At 44.7% G+C, this 13464-nt stretch overlaps 1 protein-coding gene across 5 annotated transcripts in view; it reads left to right on the top strand.

Annotated features, from left to right (window-relative positions):
- Nucleotides 1-13464, top strand: part of MEI1 (meiotic double-stranded break formation protein 1) — a 93557-nt gene that overhangs the window by 42212 nt on the left and 37881 nt on the right. For 4 of the 5 annotated variants that reach the window (XM_035266067.3, XM_054245011.2, XM_035266066.3 and 1 more), the window contains exons 14-18: nt 578-719; nt 3400-3511; nt 6375-6435; nt 8683-8780; nt 10955-11123. In XM_035266067.3, coding sequence (XP_035121958.1) covers nt 578-719; nt 3400-3511; nt 6375-6435; nt 8683-8780; nt 10955-11123 — 582 coding nt within the window. The remainder of the gene's footprint in view (nt 1-577; nt 720-3399; nt 3512-6374; nt 6436-8682; nt 8781-10954; nt 11124-13464) is intronic. The other variant, XM_035266065.3, reaches the window with a different exon arrangement.

The raw sequence follows: 13464 nt of genomic DNA, 5'->3' as shown, positions 1-13464 counted from the left end.
CTAAAGATGATCACCTTGTGGAGTTTTTGCTACTGTGCCATGAGGTTGTGTCTTATTTACCTTTATTCCCCACCACCCCGCAACTAGCTTAGCACTATAGGTATTCAACTGAATGGTTTTTGAATTAATTCAGTTTACATTAACAAATGTTTCTTCTACTATGTGCCGTACCTTCAACTGTGATGAAGGAGCTCACAGTTTCTTGGGGAAGAGATGCTTTTTTGTTATATGTGGGGTTTGTTAGGTTTTTAAGAATCTGGGGAAGGTATTCTAGATGGAGAGAGCAGCATATTTAAAGGCAAAGAGATGAAAAATAGCAAATAGCATGGCATATTCAGATAAGTACATACAATGGGGTGGAAGTACACATATAGTTGAGGGAAGGGATGGGGAACAAGAATCTGGAAGGATCAAGTCCTCTCCTCATTGTGGTCTCTTGAATTTTCTCCTGATCCAATAATAGAGATACTTTCCCTGGACCCTGAGCACAGATACTCCCTGCCACCGCCTAGGAGGGTGTTTGTAATCTTTAGATTGCATAGGTGGTAGTGGATATACTCACACATTGATTTCTTAGGTTGGCTATAGAATTCCAGAGTGAGCCTTCAGCCCAGGAGAATCCATTCACAGCTCCCAGCGCCGAGAAGAAAGACACCTTGGAGGCCTTCTCAGAATTTCTTCTCAGTGCCTGTGACTCGATGTGCATCCCCATGGTGATGGTGGGTTCCCCTGAGCCATGTGCAGCATGAAGCTTAGGGAAGAGAGGAATGTGCAGGCGAGCCAGGCTCAGAGGCATGAGGCAGTAACTGCTTAAAGGAACCCTCTGCGGGCCTCAGCAGTGCTATTCTTGCAGCCACCTTTCCTTTGTCTAAAAATAAAATTTAGTGTTTCATTATGAAACTAACAAGTACGTCTTAAGAAAAAATAAGCCGGGTGTGGTGGCTAACACCTGTAATCCCAGCACTTTGGGAGGCCGAGGCAGGTGGATCATGAGGTCAGGGGTTTGAGACCAGCCTGACGAACATGGTGAAACCCAGTCTCTACTAAAAATACAAAAATTAGTCAGGCATGTGGTGCACACCTGTAATTCCAGCTACTTGGGAGGCTCAGGCAGGAGAATTGCTTGAACCCGGGAGGCGGAGGTTGCAGTTAGCTGACAGCTTGCCATTGCACTCCAGCCTGGGCGACAGAGGTAGACTCTGTCTCAAAAAAAAAAAAGAAAAAAAATAGAAAGCAGTAATAATAAAATAATAAATGGATAAATTTATGGAGTAATTAGTGCCTTATATTCACTACCTGATTTAGTTCTCTCAATGATCCTAGGAGATGGATGCTATAATTTTCTCTAATTTACTGATAAGGTTGTCATATTTTTATAGTTATAAAGCAAGTGCATAATGGTGCTGAGATTGAACCTATGACTTCAGGTTCCCTAGCTTTTCTCGTATCTTTCTTTTCATAAGGAGCAGCAGTGAATGTCTGTTACTCAAGTGTTAATAAGGAACCCGTATGTGTGTTCTGTAAAATGAGAGATGACCACTCTGAAGAGAGGCTTGGTCCTGAAGAGCTTCATTTTGAGCCAACTTGAGGTTGAGATGTTGGGAAGAGCAGGGCCAAGAGCTGCTGACTCTGGGTAACCTTGGGTGAGTCCTCTTCTGCATGAGGTTTGGGCATCCTATGAGCCTGTGAGGAGTCCCCTGTTAATCAGAAAAGGGTCTACTGGGAACAGTAGGTGGCAGCAGGGAGGCATCTCTGGCTCTGCATGAACAAGCCTCTCTTCCTTGAAGAAGCCATTGAGCTGGAGTCTGCAGGAGGTAGTGGTCAGGAACACTGACTGTGGCCCTGACTTAACCTACCAATGGTAAGACTTGGGCGATTCATGGTAGTTTACTCACCTGCTCTGCCTTCCTTCTAGATTTTTGAAGTGTTAAAGCTAAATCTAAAATTAGATCATAGAATTATTGTATTATTCCTTCTTTCTACTTCTCTGTATTTTACACATTTTCTTTAATGAGCATATATTACTTTTATAATAATAATAGAAAAACACGCACAACCAAACTTGCTCTAAAAATGAAAGGAAAGGTATCAACAAAAACAATGCCTCTGAGGACCCAGCTGTTTACAGAAAGGGAACTGAGACCCAGGGAAAGGAGAAGGTGACTACCCAAGGGTACATTGTGGTGGCTATGTGCAGAGCCTGAAGTAGAACCCTGTTTCTTTTTTCTTAATTTAGAGCTGTGGCTACCACATCAAACTGCCTCATTACCCTGTTGAAGAATTACATGAAGCCTGGTCTGAATGCAATGATTTACAACTAATTGATCACAACAAGTTACAGATTTCTTTTTTATTCTCCACTGCCCCTGCTTTACTTGACCAACCTTAAAAATAATAACAGGCTGGGTGTGGTGGCTTATGCCTATAATTCCAGCGCTTTGGGAGGCCAAGGTGGCAGATCACTTGAGGTGAGGAGTTTGAGACCAGCCTGGCCAACATAGTGAAACACTGTCTCTACTAAAAAAAACAAAAAGTAGCTGGGTGTGGTGGCACATGCCTGTAATCCCAGCTGCTCAGGAGACTGAGGCAAGAGAATCACTTGAACCTGGGAGGCAGAGGTTTCAGTGAGCCAAGATTGCACCACTGCTCTCCTGCCTGGGCAACAGAGTGAGATTCTGTTTCAAAACAAAATAAAACACAACCCCCCCCCAAAAAAAATTAACAGATATGAAGGCAGTTTATAAACTGTATTATTATTACTGTAGTAATAGAAACATGAGAGTCATTCTGCTTTATGGTATAGAAAGCACTTTTTTTTTTTGAGATGGAGTCTCACTCTGTAGTGCAGGCTGGAGTGCAGTGGTACAATCTTAGCTCACTGTAGCCTCCACCTCCTGGGTCCCAGTTCAAGCAATTCTCCCGCCTCAGCTCCCCGAGCATCTGGGATTACAGGCATGTGCCACCACACCCATGCCATTGTATTTTCAGTAGAGACGGGGTTTTACCATGTTGACCAGGCTGGTCTTGAACTCCTGACCTCGTGATCCACCTGCCTCGGACTCCCAAAGTGCTGGGATTACAGGCGTGAGCCACTGCACCTGGCCAGAAAGCACCTTTTATGCACCAGACCACATTTGTTTCTGGGAGGTATATCTTGTTATTCCAATTTTATTCTTTTGGAAACAGAAGCCCAAAGAGATAACGTATCTGGTACAATCTATTAGGTGAGCCAAGCCTTAGATGTAGTTTTGTACTTTAAGTTCCCTAGCTTTTCTTGTGTCTTTCAAGTGAAAGGAGTTAAGCTACTGTGCTAGATTTGATGCTAGTTTTCATTGATGCCTTTTCTTCTTCAGAGGCTCAGTCCTGGTGGTCTATGTTCTCTCTCCTGGTTCTTTGCAGAGACACTTGGAGCAGACCACCCAGCCAGCTCTGATGGAAGTTTTCCTCTCAATTCTTCACAGCCTTTTTGTCATTGTTCCTCACATGAAGGAGAAGTTTTCCAAGAAGCTTGGTAGGCAGCAGGCAAATGTGGAAGTTGGGAGGGAAGCAAGCAAATTAGGCAGTGCTCACAGTATTCAAAGAGCATGAGTTGTGGGTGCAATTTACTAATTCATTCAGAATTTATATCCATACTCTGTTCAGTGTTAAGGGGAAGGAAATATCAGGCAGCAATTAAAAGGACTGGGCATGGTGGCTTATGTTTGTAATCCCAGCACTTTGGGAGACCAAGATGGGAGGATCACCTGAGGCTAGGAGTTTGAGACCAGCCTGGACAACACAGTGAGACCCCCATCTCTACAAAAAGATTAAAGAAAAATTAGATGGAAGTTGTTAATAATGTTAACTAGCATTTAATTAATCATAACTAACATTTAATTAAGTTCTTACAGTGTGTGAGACACAGTTTTAAGTGCTTTGCATGTACTGACTCATTTAGTCCTCAGAAAAACCCTAGGAATTGTCTATTATGATTAGACTCATTCTATTGATGAACAAACTGAATCTCAAAGAGGTTAAGTAACTTGCCCAAGGTTATACTGTAAGTGATATGCCCAGGATCAAACCCAGGGAATCTGGCTGTAGAACATGCTTTCTTAATCTCTGTGCTATACTTGGCTTTTATCATTATAATTTTATGTTTTTTTAATTCTTGTCACATGGCATGCAGCAAATGTGCAACAAGTCTACCATGGAGACGCAACCAGGGCTTAGTCATGTAGGCCCTTCTTGGCCATGTGAGGAATTTGGATTTTTTGTTTTGTTTTGTTTTTGAGATGGAATTTCGCTCTTGTTGCCCAGGCTGGAGTACAATGGTGCATTCTCAGCTCACTGCAATCTCTGCCTTCCTGGTTGAAGCAATTCTCCTGCCTCAGCCTCTCAAGTAGCTGGGATTACAGGCATGTACTACCAAATCCAGCTAATTTTGTATTCTTACTAGAGATGGGGTTGCTCCATGTTGGCCAGACTGGTCTTGAGCTCCCAACCTCAGGTGATTCACCTGCCTTGGCCTCCCAAAGTGCTGGGATTACAGGCATGAGCCACCACGCCCAGCATTGAGATTGCACAAATTAATTTTCTTATCTCCAGTGTCCTTAGCTAGAACATGGTGATAATAGTGAGAATTAAACAAGATAGTGGATGTAGATTTTCTGAAAACTGTATACCTCAGCCATTGTTATAACTGATACACACTTTTTTCCTTCCTTCTAACATTCTTCCTGCCTGCCATACTTCAGGATCCAAGCGGATCTAGTCTTGGGGCACTGGATGACATGCAAGTGTAGATCTCTTGGGGGCAGTGGTGGGGAATAGAGATGTAGAAAAAGGCTATGAGATCTATAGGGAGATCTGTGCAGCATGAAGCCAGGTAGCACAGGATCAGGGGCTCAACCTACAAGAGGGAGGACAGAAGCAGGCACTGCCAGCCAGGAGTGGTATGGAGACCTAGAGTAGGAGGGTAGAGAGACTCTGGATCCCTGAGAAATTGGGCCAAGAGGAGCCCATCTGGAAGGAATTTAACCCATGATTTCCCCAGGGTGCCCTTTGTTTTTGAGATGGAATTTCGCTCTTGTTGCCCAGGCTGGAGTACAATGGTGCATTCTCAGCTCACTGCAACCTCTGCCTTCCTGGTTGAAGCAATTCTCCTGCCACAGCCTACCAAGTAGCTGGGATTACAGGCATGTACTACCAAATCCAGCTAATTTTGTATTCTTTACAAATTACAGCCCTTTCCCTGGGGAAATCATGGGTTAAATTGCTGTCCCAAAGTTGCTGTGAAACCCTGAGGGATTCCCTGTCAGGTGCTTTAGCCCAGGATGAAGTACAACTTATTTTCAACCCTGGAGCTAATGAAATGGGAGCTCCTGATATATTCTTTATCTAGGATTCTGCTTTTACAGTGACCCAGGGCAAACAGAACAGAGGTTAATATTGACTGAGAACCTTACTGGGGAGACTGGGAAGAGTCAGCAGCACAAGGGTCTGGGCCAGGGTCAACAGCTAAAGCAGAAACTGCTGGCTGGGCGCGGTTATAATCCCAGCACTTTGGGAGGCTGAGGCAGGCAGATCACCTGAGGTCAGGAGCTTGAGACCAGCCTGACCAACATGGAGAAACCCCGATTCTACTAAAAAATACAAAATTAGCCAGGTGTGGTGGCGCATGCCTGTAATCCCAGCTACTTTGGGAGGCTGAGGCAGGAGAATCACTTGAACCCGGAAGGCGGAGGTTGAGATGAGCTGAGATTGCACCATTGTACTCCAGCCTGGGCAACGAGAGCAAAACTCCATATCAAAAAAAAAAAAAAGAAAAGAAAAGAAATGTTGTCAAACCCCTTTTCTGAGAATCAGTTGCTTTCAACAGGCAATTCATAGCTGAGAATAAAGTAGTGTCTACTCCTATTCTTTCTGTATCTGAAACTGGATTTGTTTTCCTTTTTTTTTTTTTTTTTAAATATTTAAACCTGAAGCAGATGCATGAAACTGGATTTTTTTTTTCCTACAAAAAGAAGGGTTAGAAGGAACATATGTGCCCTTCCTAGGTCCTTGTCAAATATACCAAATTGTAGTGGAGTATCATTCAGAATGGAAGAAAATGAACACTGATTGCAGCACTTACTTTGAGCCAAGTACTTGTTGGATGTCCTCCATACATTTATCTTACTTAGCTTTACAACAACCTGTGAGGTACAAGTATCAAAACTGAGTCTCAGAGAAGTTAAAAACCTTCCCAGACTGAAACTACTAGATAGTGACATAGCACATTTTGAAACAGGTCTGTGTAATTCTGAAACCAGAGCTTTTTGATACCACCCAGGCTTGGGACTCTGTGACAAGTCTGGTTTAAACTGTTCTCTGCTTTACCTGTTTATCCAAAGCTGCCTCATCCTTCATACGACTGACCCTGGAGCTGAAAGCCAGGTTTTGCAGTGGTCTGAGGTATGTATGGTCCCAGGCAAGACTGAGTGGCCAAGGAGCCAATGTCCTTCTTGACTGGATAAGTGGGAATTGTTGGCTGGTATGGTTTTAGTCATGGGATCATGGTGGTGTTGACAGTGTCAGCATTGCTCAGCAACTGGTGGGATGAGCTGGACATGTTTCTGTAGGTTGGATTGAATCTGACCTGGTAATGATCTCATTCCTGGTGATACTTGGTTGGGTACCTGTCACATCAAAACTGGGAGAGGCCTGGAACAGTGGCTCATGGCTGTAATCCCAGCACTTTGGGAGGCCAAAATGGGAGGATTGTTTGAAGCCAGCAGTTCAAGGTCAACCTGGGCAGCATAGCAAGACCCTGGTCTCTATAATTTTTTTTTTTTTTTTGAGATGGAGTCTCTCTCTGTCACCCGGGCTGGAGTGCAGTGGTGCAATCTGGGCTGACTATAATCTCCACCTCCCAGGTTCAAGCAATTTTCCTGCCTCAGCTCTGCAGTACCTGGGATTACAGGTACCTGCCACCACGCCTGGTTAACTTTTGTATTTTTAGTAGAGGTGAGGTTTCACCACGTTGGGCAGGCTTGTCTCAAACTCTTGATCCAGGTGATCCATCCGCCTTGGCCTCCCAAAATCCTGGGATTACAGGCGTGAGGCACCACCCCAGCCAAAAAAATTATTTTTTTAATTAGCCAAACGTGATGGTACACACCTCTAATCCCAGATACTCAGGAGACTGAGGCAAGAGGATTCTTGAGCCTAGGAGGTCAAAGCTGCAGTGAGCTATGATCGTGCCCGTCTCTAGCCTGGGAAACAGTAAGACCTTATCTCTAAAAAAAAAAAGCCTGCCAAAACTGGAAGAGTTCTCTCAGAGGTTATTTGTTTAATCTCTCATTTAAACAAGGAACCTGGCCGGGTGCAGTGGCCTACACCTGTAATCCTTTTTTTTTTTTTTTTAAAAAAAAGACAGGGTTTCACCATGTTGGCTAGGCTGGTCTTGAACTCCTGACCTCAGGTGATCCACCCATCTCGGCCTCCCAAAGTGCTGAGATTACAGGCGTGAGCCATCATGCCCAGCCCACCTGTAATCCCAGCACTTTGGGAGGCTGAGGTAAGTGGATCACTTGAGATCAGGAGGTCAGACCAGCCTGACCAACATGGTGAAACCCCATCTCTACTAAAAATACAAAAATTAGCCAGGGGTGGTGGCATATACCTGTAATCCTAGGTACTTGGGAGGCTGAGGCAGGAGATCCCATGAACCCAGGAGGTGGAGATTGCAGTGAGCTGAGCTAGCACTTCTGCACTCCCAGCCTGGGTGGTAGAGTGAGAGATTCTGTCTGAAAAAGAAAAAATAAAACAGAATGAGGAAACTGAGGCCTTCAAAGGGGAAAGGATGCAACTTCTGTCACGTTCTAGTTGCTACCCCAGCAATTCTAGAGGAGAAACTGTTGTTCAAGTACAGAAAGTCAAAATTTTGGATGTACTCCTTGAGTGCCCATGTGGGGTTCTACTGCCTCTTTTTCTAGTAGTTCCTCATTTCTTTTCTGCCCTAGGTGTATTTTTTGTTTATATATTTTATTAAATTGAAGCTTATAACCCTCCTTGGTTAATTTTTTCAGTAAATTTTTAGTGAATGCCTGTATGGGCCAGGTGCCCAACTTATAGCTGAGGCAGCAGATTCCACATTTACTTTTCCTCCCTTCCCCTCTCCTCCCCTCTCCTCTCCTCCCTTCCCCTCGCCTCCCTTCTTCTCTTCTCCCTTCCCTTCTCTTCCCTTCCCTCTTTCTTTCTTTTCTTATCTTTTTTATTTATTTTTTTTTGTGGAGTCTTGCTCTCTTGTTGCCCAGGCATTGGCACAATCTCGGCTCACTGCAAGCTCCAGTTCCTGGGTTCAAGCAATTCTCCTGTCTCAGCCACCTGAGTAGCTGGAATTACGGGAACCTGACACCATGCCCAGCTAATTTTTGTATTTTTAGTAGAGACCGGTTTTCACCATGTTGGCCAGGCTGATCTTGAACTCCTGACCTCAGGTGATCCATCAGCCTAGGCCTCCCAAAGTGCTGGGATTATAGGTGTGAGGCACTGTGGCCAGCCCATATTTACTTTTCATAGCTGCCTTAGGACCTCCTCTGCTACAGCCATGGCTAGAATTTCACAAAGCAGTAGTGCCCAGAGATATGGCAGGGATAATGTTCTCCCAGACAAAGTATCAATGTCATCTCTTCTGTTCTCTTTTCTTCTCCCTCTAAGTCATTCAACCCTAAATCAGGTGTGTTCCAGTTTCCTCTACTGCATGTGCCTTAACCTCCTCTCAGCTCCAGAGAAGACTGGACCACCTTCCGCAGAAGGTAAGATGCTGCAATTTGACCATTCATGTGGCCTGTGGTGTTCTTTAGAGTCTGAGTGCCTTGCTGATTGGCTAGGTAATGAGTTAGTACAGACATGAGATTTCTTTGCCTGAGGCTGCCCAAAGGAATTGAAGTGATGTAATTATAAGTTGATTCCTAGAGATATAAAATAATAGAACTGGAAGATGATGGAACCCAAGGCTCCTGGCACTTATAAGAGTTGACAAGGATCCAAATGTTCATCAAACCCAGTTCCTTCTTCTGGACAGTCTCCTCTGCAACATTCCCACGCCAGTCCTCTGGAGTCCACTGTTCACTCTAGCATGAATAGTGTGTTCCATTTCTTCATTCATTTAAGAAATCAATCTTCCTTCCCTCCTTCCCTCCCTCCCTCCCTCTCTCCCCTTCCTTCCTTCCTTCCTTCCTTCCTTCCTTCCTTCCTTCCTTCCTTCCTTCCTTCCTCCTTTCTTTTCTTTCATTTTCTTTCTCTCAAGACGGTCTTGCTTTGTCACCCAGGCTGAAGTGCAATGATGTGATCTCAGCTCACTGCAACCTCTACCTCCCTGGTTCAAGTGATTCTTGTGCCTCAGCCTCCTGAGTGGCTGGAACTATAAGCATGTGCCACCATGCCCAGCTAACTTTTTGTATTTTTGGTACAGATGGGGTTTTGCCATGTTGGCCAAGCTGGTCTTGAACTCCTGGCCTCAAACAATCTACCTGCCTTGGCCTCCCAAAGTGCTAGGATTACAGGTGTGAACCACCACACCTGGCCTTTATTCAAATGTTAAGCTCTTAGGTCAGTCTTTTTTTTGTTTTGTTTTGAGACAGAGTCTTGCTTTGTCACCCAGGCTGAAGTACAGTGGCGTGATCTTGGGTTGTTGCAACCTCTGCCTCCTGGGTTCAAGTGATTCTCTTGCGTCAGCCTCCGGAGTAGCTGGGACTGTAGGCGCTTGCCACCACAATTGTCTAATTTTTGTATTTTTAGTAGAGACGGGGTTTTGCCATGTAGGCCTGGCTGGTTTTGAACTCCTGACCTCAAACGATCTGCCTGCCTCAGCCTCCCAAAGTGCTGGGATTACAGGCCTGAGCCACCATTCCCGGCCTTCTTTCCTGTTCTTTCGATATTAAAATATTCCTGCTTTTGTGAAACAATTTTCATAAGAAATCTAGGAATCTCTGCCCCCCATGATAAAATTCCAATTCTTTAAGTGGCATTTGCTTAAAGGTCTTTCACAGTCTAGCTGCAAATTACATCACAGTTTCCCATCTTCTGATACCCCACATCTATTCACTGACTGTCCAGTCACACTGAATGGAAACATGGCATGTCTTCTTATGCCTTCAGCCTCTGAACACCTTGCTTCCTTTTTTTTGTATTCTTTTTTTCTCCATTGCTGCATCTTTTTTTGCTCACCCTCTACAGTTTATTTCTTATTTTTTTTTCCTGAGGCAGAGTTTTGTTCTTGTCGCCCAGGCTGGAATGCAATGGTGCCATCTCAGCTTACTGCAACCTCCACCTCCCAGGTTCAAGCAATTCTGCCTCAGTCTCCCAAGTAGCTGGGATTACAGGTACCTGCCATCATGCTTGGCTAATTTTTGTATTTTTGTAGATATAGAGTTTCACCATGTTGGCCAGGATGGTCTTGAACTCCTGACCTCAGGTGATCTGCCCCCGTCAGCCTCCCAAAATGCTGGGATTACAGTTGTGAGCTACCATGCCTGGCCCACAGTTTCTTCCTCTTTGACCTTGCCTTCCCCATGCCAGGTGGCCTGAGTCACTCCCTCCTCAATATGACACTGACCACATGTCCTGCAATTGCCTGTCTCATTATGTGTCTCTTCCCATCAGCTGCCAGTCCTGAAGGTAGGGCCTGGGTCTCATAGCCTCTCCTAAGAGTAGTAGCCACTCTGCACATATGTCAAATGAATGAATGAAAGAATGAATGTTAATTTTTGAGACATATCCATGTCCTTCAATATGTTAACTGTAGTCTTTCCCAGTAGGTTGAACCCTGCTCAAAGGAAGAGGAGCCTCTGATTTCCTTACTTCCTTCTATACTGCATGTACCCCTTGCTGCCCTGTGCAGTATTCTGCGTGTAGTAGATACTAATGTGCTGATTACCTGTTCTCTTATGTTCTCTGTTTGGCTTTCCTCTACTTGTTCCCTCCCCAGAACTGTCTACGGTGTCTGAGCTCCTGCAGCATGGACTGCCCCAGATAAGCAGCAGGAGCCCTGAAAGCCTTGCTTTCCTGTCTGATCGCCAGTACATGGAGGGAGCTGCTCGCCAGAGACAGCACTGCATCCTGCTCCTCTTCTACTTGGCCTACGTCCATGAGGACAGGTCAGTGCATAGAGGTGGTAGCTGGTCGTGGGTCTTGGGACCTTCATCAATGATTCAGTTCAATAAATATTCACAGAGGCATCTCTCTTAACCTGATACTGGGCACTGGGGACACAGGGATAAGTAAGAAATAGGTTGTGTCCCTGAAAGACCCATATCTTGGAAGGGTTTTAGAACAGGTGAGTAGACACTGTGCTGATAGTCAGAGGCCTAGAAAGCCAAATTTCTTGCTATCCCTGAGGGTGGTGTTTATTCACAGAGATAAAACTTCAGTAGTTTATTTTGGTTTTAATAATCACTTTTTTTTTTGAGACAGTCTTGCTCTGTCGCCCAGGCTGGAGTGCAGTGGCATGATTTCGGCTCACTGCAACCTCCGTCTCCTGGGTTCAAGCGATTCTCCTGCTTCAGCCTCTCAAGTAGCTGGGATTACAGGCGCCCACCACCATGCCTGGATAATTTTTGCATTTTTTTAGTGGAGATGGGGTTTCACCTTGTTGGTCAGGCTGATCTCTATCTTTTGACTTTGTGATCTGTCCACCTTGGCCTCCCAAAGTCCTGGGATTACAGGACTTTAAGCCACTGCGCCTGGCTGGTTTTAATAATTACTACACAGTTTATTACATTCTTAAAATCATGGCTGGACACTGGCTCACACCTATAATCCCAGTGCTTTGGGAGGCCAAGGCGGGCTGATCACTTGAGATCAGGAGTTTGAGACCAGCCTGGCCAACGTGGCGAAAACCTGTCTCCACAAAACATACAAAAATTAGCCAGGTGTGGTGGTGGTTCACACCTATAATCCCAGCTACTCTGAAAGCTGAGTCAAGAGAATTGCTTGAACCCAGGAGGCAAATGTTGCAGCAAGAAAAGGTTGCAGTGAGCCGAGATTGTGCCACTGCACTCCATCCTGGATGACAGAGTGATTGAGATTCTGTTTCAAAAAGGATATAAAAATAAAAATAAAAGGACTGTTCTTTCTTAGGCTTTAAAAAAATAATTTATTGGGCTGGGTGTAGTGGCTCACATCTGTAATCCCAGCACTTTGGGAGGCTGAGTTGGGTGGATTACCTGAGGTCACGAGTTCGAGACCAGCCTGACCAACAATGTGAAACCCCGTCTCTACTAAAAGTACAAAAATTAGCCAGGCATGGTGGCAGGCGTCTGTAGTCCAACTACTTGGGAGGCTGAGACAGGAGAATTACTTGATCCCAGGAGGCGGAGGTTGCAGTGAGCTGAGATCACACCACTGCACTCCAGTGTGGGCAATGGAGTGAGACTCCATCTCAAAATTGTAATAATAATAATTTATTGTCAGGCTCGATGGCTCACATCTATAATCCCAGCACTTTGGGAGGCCAAGGCAGGTGGATCACTTGAGTTCAGGAGTTCAAGACCAACTTGACCAACATGGTAAAACCTTGTCTCTACTAAAAATACAAAAATTAGCTGGGTGTGGTGGTGGTACCTGTAATCCCAGCTACTCTGGAGGCTGAAGCAGGAGAATTGCTTGAACCCAGGAGGCAGAGGTGGCAGTGAACCGAGATCAAGCCATTGCACTCCAGCCTGGGCGACAGAGCGAGACTCCGTCTCAAAAAACAAACAAAAATAATTTATTGAAGTAAAATTTACACAACATAAAATTAACTTTTTTTTTTTTTTTTTTGAGACAGAGTCTTGCTCTGTCGCCCAGGCTGGAGTGCAGTGGCGCGATCTCAGCTCACTGCAAACTCCGTCTCCTGGGTTCAAGCAATTCTCCTGCCTCAGCTGCTCGAGTAGCTGGGATTACAGGTGAGTGCTATCATGCCCAGCTAATTTTTGCATTTTTAGTAAAGACGGGGTTTCACCATGTTAGTCAGGTTGGTCTCAAACTCCTGACCTCATGATCTGCCTGCTTTGGCCTCCCAGAGTGCTGGGATTACAGGTGTGAGCCACCGCACCTGGCCAAAATTAACCATTTTAAAGTGAACAATTCAGTGGCATTTAATAGTACATTCAAAATGTGCGACTTGTACCTTAATCTAGTTACAGAATGTTTCTATTACTGCAAAGCTGTCACTTCCATTCCTCCTCCCTCCCCAGCTCCTGGCAATCAACAATCTATTCTGCCTTTTTGGATTTATCTATTCTGAATATTTCATATAGATGAGATCATACAATATATGACTTTTTGTGTCTGGCTTCTTCCACTTAGCATAATGTTTTAGAGGTCCATCCAGTGAGCGTAATGTTTGTACCGTGTATCAGTACTTCATTTCCTTTTATGACTGAATAATATACCTTTGTATGTACACACCATAATTTGTTTTCATTCACCTATTGATGGATATTTGGACTTTTTCCA

Source organism: Callithrix jacchus, chromosome 1, assembly GCF_049354715.1.
Source record: "Callithrix jacchus isolate 240 chromosome 1, calJac240_pri, whole genome shotgun sequence".
Lineage (NCBI taxonomy): Eukaryota > Metazoa > Chordata > Mammalia > Primates > Cebidae > Callithrix > Callithrix jacchus.
This window is presented reverse-complemented; position numbering and strand designations above follow the sequence as displayed.